Source organism: Salvelinus fontinalis, chromosome 22 (genome assembly GCF_029448725.1).
Source record: "Salvelinus fontinalis isolate EN_2023a chromosome 22, ASM2944872v1, whole genome shotgun sequence".
Classification (NCBI taxonomy): domain Eukaryota; kingdom Metazoa; phylum Chordata; class Actinopteri; order Salmoniformes; family Salmonidae; genus Salvelinus; species Salvelinus fontinalis.
This window is the reverse complement of record NC_074686.1, coordinates 28,543,183-28,549,028: the sequence shown is the minus strand read 5'-3', so window position 1 is coordinate 28,549,028 and position 5,846 is coordinate 28,543,183. Positions and strand designations below refer to the sequence as shown.

General features: G+C 43.9%; 1 protein-coding gene across 1 annotated transcript in view; it reads right to left on the bottom strand.

Moving 5' to 3' along the window:
- The window catches only part of LOC129820144 (potassium voltage-gated channel subfamily H member 8-like), a 91,173-nt gene extending 86,579 nt beyond the window's left edge, over nt 1–4,594 (bottom strand). The window contains exon 1 of the mRNA XM_055877067.1: nt 4,275–4,594. Within this exon, the coding sequence (XP_055733042.1) occupies nt 4,275–4,350 (76 nt within the window). The 5' untranslated portion in view covers nt 4,351–4,594. The remainder of the gene's footprint in view (nt 1–4,274) is intronic.
- Nucleotides 4,595–5,846: the final 1,252 nt, after the last annotated feature.

The window sequence follows — 5,846 nt, the reverse complement described above, 5'->3', positions numbered from 1 at the left end:
AAAGTTTTCAAACTTCATAATTACCTCAGAGAGTCATCATGAGGTCAGAGGTCAATACTTAGAGACATAGGTTGCGTCTCAAAATTCCCTATATAATGCAGTACTTTTGACCAGGGACCATACAGCTCTGGTCAAAAGTAGTGCACTATAAAGGGAATAGGGTTTCATTTGGGATGCAGTCATAACATCACACAGTACCATTCCACTTCACAGAGAGGTGAACCACTGTGATCTCTATGAGTATGTTTACATGCACACTAATAATTCGATATTAAACTGATTACGGCAGCAGGATGTGTATGGCATTAGTCATGTGTACACCTTACTGTGTTTATCTTAAACGGCGTAAGGTCCAAATCGAAGTAAGCATACGCCGATTAGAACACCTGGTATTCTGAGCAGTCTTGGTAATTATTACGACATTTCATTTTAAACAGTTTAGTCGGCGTTCCAGCAGTGTCTTTGATCTGCACATGTGCCAGCACCGTTAGCACCTCCCTTTTATGCGCGAGTGAAGTGAGCTTGGAAAAACTGAAAGTATGCATTTTATAAATAGTTTTCTTATACAAACTGTCTGAACACACAATCAAATAGACTTCGCAAAAACAACATGGTCACTGTGGTGGAACATTTAGTTTGATTGCCAATTTTATGGCTTTATCAAAAGTCCCACCAGGTAGCCTGATTTCAGATGTGTCCATGTAAACAGGATTATTGGGGAATCGTTCTTCTCGCAAAGCATGAGCCAGACCTGAGCCAGACCTGAGCCAGACCTGTGCCAGACCTGAGCCAGACCTGAGCCAGACCTGTGCCAGACCTGTGCCAGACCTGAGCCAGACCTGTGCCAGACCTGTGCCAGACCTGTGCCAGACCTGAGCCAGACCTGAGCCAGACCTGTGCCAGACCTGAGCCAGACCTGAGCCAGACCTGTGCCAGCTTTAAACACTCATTTACTGTAATTCTCTAATCCCCAGGCGAATCTTCCAACGGCTCAATTAGAGATGTTTCTTTAAAGAAAAGTTAATCAATGGCTGGGACTTGCCTGCTCTCTTCTCATAACACATACACATATAGACACACACCCACACACACACACACACACACACACACACACACACACACACACACACACACACACACACACACACACACACACACACACACACACACACACACACACACACACACACACACACACACACACACACACACACACACACACACACACACACACACACACACACACACACACACACACACACATAAAAGTACAGACACACACAGGCGCTGCGGCCGTACCACAGCCGACACACATACACTCACACACCTATATGAGAAAGCGTGTCAGTGCTTAGCTGTAATTACCTGCCTGGTGTTGCTGAGAGCGGAAAATCTGCAGAACGGTCGTGACAGAAGAGCATGATGGGAAATATTACACAACATTCTACTTGGAGTTTGGGTAAACAATTTAGGCAATTAACTATCTCCAATGTTAACCACTGAAGTTACATGTCAAGTTGGAGTCATATTGTACACAGTGTGAAGTCCTATTGTACACCGTGTGTAGGCCTATTGTACACTGTGTGTAGGCATATTGTACACATCGTGTAGGCCTATTGTACACAGCGTGTAGGCCTATTGTACACAGTGTGTAGTTCTATTGTACAGTGTCTCCCATGTTTAAGCTAAGTCTGAATGTGAGTCAGTGTATTCCACATTGCAAAAGTGAGTAATGACTTGTACCTGAAATGACATAACATATCCCAAAACTTGACTGGATGATGATCATGATGTCACATGATCGTTGATATTTTCTTATGATGTACCAGCTAGACGTGCACTAGCACCCATGGAGAGGGCTCTATTCATGAGATGGCCTGTTCAATGTCCTCTGGTTCCAATTTTGCGTGTTCACACACACACACTCGCACACACACGCACGTGTGGTCATGTCAGATCCTGAGTCAGATCCTCAGTTGGCAGGTTTTGTCTCAAAATCAACAAACTGAAGTTTGAACTATTAGAGTCAACTGGAAGTCCTGACATGAAAACAACAATGTTTACCAATTATCTTCTGCAGCCCCAGGTGTAAACCAGTTTACATACAGTGTACATACAGTCTGAGGACACTTAGTAGAACCTGTAGGGGACACCTGTCCTGTCGCATATCGTTACAAGGTTGAGTCCATTATTTTCAATGTAGACATCTCTAAGGGGCCAATCCAAACAATGTCAGCCAGTTGACAGTTCTTTCCTCTTCCTGTTCATCTGGGCCCACATCTCTGGTCAGATCAGGGCACCAGCCACCAGACCCAATTTGTCTGGTCAGGCTCCACTGCTTCCATTTTTCCCCCGTCCAGTTCCAACCCCTGTTAATACCAGGTTCCTGGCTGCTGCCGCTCAAGGACAGTGGTGTGTTCATTGGGGTGCTGTAGTGAAGCTCACTGCAGTACTGTATTGGTTATTAAGCCTCAATTCCATAGTGGGACCATTAAGATGTGGGATTGTGTGCATCCCAAATGGCACCCTATTCCCTTTATAGTGCAGTATAATAAAGGAACAGGGTGACGTTTGGGACATGGACGTAGCTACCTGCTGTCCCTCCGAAACAGCTTCAAATCTATCCTACCCTCCACATCTGCAGCATGGTGTGACACTCAATCGTCCGGCTATTTGTTTATGAAGTCTGGAATAAATTGGTATGGACTATTGTAGTCTGCGGTAACTCCATAAGAGTTAGAGTAATTTATCAACTCACACAGCAGAATAAGAGCAATGGAAAAACAGCTGGTTCCTTCCAGGAAAAGGAGACATACCATGGCAGGCTACCTATATAAGACTGTCTGGTTTTGACCAATTACAGCAAGCCAAAGTCGGAGCCACCACTGAAGAAGATTGTGAATCAGTTAAGATTGATTGTTATTATTAGGGTGACATGAAATGAGCAATGCTGAGACACAATAAATAATAATAAATACGCCAACAGTATAGGCCTAACCCTGTTAGTCTAGGCTACCCAAAGTGAGCGCCATCTCCTTTCTGTGACCAGTTAAAGATTCAGAAACACTTGGTCTGAATATGACATGGTATGACAATTCCATAAGGAGATGGCAAGAGAGCAGAAACATATATGGGACCAGGCTACTTCTGGCCCAGGCTAATTGTAGAGTTAATGCAATAGAACAAGCAACATTAAACTGCACTCTAAACTAACAGACTTCTCAGAGACAAAGGTTGGTTATATCAACACCCTGGTCCGTGACTGCAAATGAGTTGCTTTTCGAGAGAAAGAGAGAAAGCGGCCGTTCTAAAGAGCCCTGCGTGTGCCTCTGCCTAGGGAAGCGAACTCCCCTGCTGTAGGTGCCGCTGACCAATTCATTCATTTGGATAGATGCGACTGCTACTGTCAGAGCTTCACCGCGGGACTTGGAAGTCAGAGAGCGGAAATAAGAAATGTTCATTTTACTTAATGTGTTTGTCTGAATATATCACTATCACAACTGTTTTTGTGTAAGGATTAATGACTGTTGGGAAATGTGTCACATTGGAACAAGGATATTTGTTAACTTGCTTACAAAGTAGACTATTCTCTAGGTTTAGAAATGTAACTTCAAATGATTGTTGTTTAGGAGCGCTTGAGAGGGCGCGCGTCGAAAACGGTTTATTCCATGTGTAACTCTGTGTTGTTGTTTGTGTCGCAATACTTTGCTTTATCTTGGCCAGGTCGCAGTTGTAAATTAGAAATTGTTCTCAACTAGCCTACCTGGTTAAATAAAGGTGAAATAAAACAATTTAAAAAGGGGAAATTCTAGTGAGGGTGATTCGCTGTCCGTGGTGCTGAACTTTGCAGCGGGAGTAGACCAATAGGTTAGCGCTCGCGCCCATCTCCATTATACAGTGTCTAAAAACTGTTCTGTGCCAACAAATTGAACAAGTCTTTTAACTAGGCTATAGCATATACCACACAGATATAGCATATAGCCCTGTGCACCATGAGCAACTAAACATAGGCTATTCCATTTTGAAGAGAAAAATTTCTTTTCAAAATATATCCTACCTGCATTAACTTGCTCTACTGTTACTTTGTGATTTGATTTCACTGGCTGCTTTGGAAGAAATATACATATTATGACTAATACCAATTGATTTAGCAATAGCCATAAATCTAAATCTTAGAAAGCAAGTGCAACAAACGGGTTGGGACTGAACGAATAGCCTAACGGGATATTGGTTAAGGTCCCATTAAGCATCAAAGAGAAAGAGAACAAACTTACGTGTGCCGTCAAACCGTGTGGCTATGGTGTCCAGAAACGTGTTCTGCGGCGCAAGTAATCCTTTCATCACAGGCATTTTCCCTCCCTGTTGTCCAAGTCCCCATCAAAGTCACGGAAGAGAAGGTGTGAGCCGACCTAATATGTGTGAGGCGCGCACGTTACAACGATTCGCCGGAGTCGTCCGCGATACATCGGTGGAATCCGATTGCTATCGAGTGGAGAGTGTGTGTGAGAGAGATGCGCGCTCACTGGAACCGTGTGAAAATGTGGGTATGTGTGTGACAAGTGGATGTGACGCCTGCAGGTGGAATTCAGGTAACAGCTACTCCGGGTCGCCCGCGAGAAATCCAGACGCGGGAACGAGCTTTCTGTCAGCAGTTTCATTATTATGTCAATGGATTTCAATGATCATCATTTCTCACTGTGCAATGACAGAGGCGATCAATCAAACCGACTACAACACTGTGATCAAGCAAACTATTTTAACTGTCTGAAAGTGAATATGTTGCAGCCAACTAGGAAACGTACTATTTCTATCTCTTATTTTTCTCTAGGCTACTTTTACGATCTTCAATGCAGTATGTTCGTTCTCGTCAGAAAAGTAATAAATAACGTTCAATTTTGAATAAAAGAAAGTAGCCTACAGCTTGAACATAACAGTGGTCTATAAAATGTATCCCAAATACATTAAGAATGCCGGTTTTCGATTGAAATATCTATACTATAATTAATAATAGCCTACGCCTGCAGGTTAGGGGAAGTTGAGTAGGCCTATGAGGTCACACGCCTTAGTGACAAGACTAGGGGAACACATAAACCATAAATGCACAGGCAAGCACGTGTACAAGAACAGTGTAGTCTTTTGTTCTAATCAGCTGACTCTGACATAGAGCCTAACTGAGAGAAAGGAGCGTCAGGAAAAAGGGAAAACAATAAGCTACACATTGAGCAAACACATGTAATAGATAGTCGAGTACCAGACTATTTTGTTATTAGTGTCTGTCATCCGACTCTCTCTCTCTCGCTTCTCTGTCTCCCCCCCCCCCCCCCCCCCCCCCCCCCATCGTTTAGAACGAGACTCTGCCACCCTCTAACGGTGCAACGGATACATAGCAGTTGAAGAATGGCAACGTTGGGCATGTAGTAACCCAATGGCGCCCCTTTGTGATTTGTAATGGAAACACATGCTTGACACAAACAACACACACACACACACACACACACACACACACACACACACTCATTGACAAATTAATAAAAAAGTTGTCTGAAATTGTGGGGGCCCTTGCCTGTGGAGTGGCAGATTTAGACTTTGGCTGACTGCATGTTTCTGTGCGTGTGTGTTCCTGTGTGTGTGTGTGTGTGTGTGTGTGTGTGTGTGTGTGTGTGTGTGTGTGTGTGTGTGTGTGTGTGTGTGTGTGTGTGTGTGTGTGTGTGTGTGTGTGTGTGTGTGTGTGTGTGTGTGTGCGTGCGTGTGGTAGTAGTAGTAGTGAAGAGACTGGCTCCATGTGCCCTATAGTGTACTGTCGCGTCATTGACTATAATTAAATGTGACGACTGCATATTACGAAA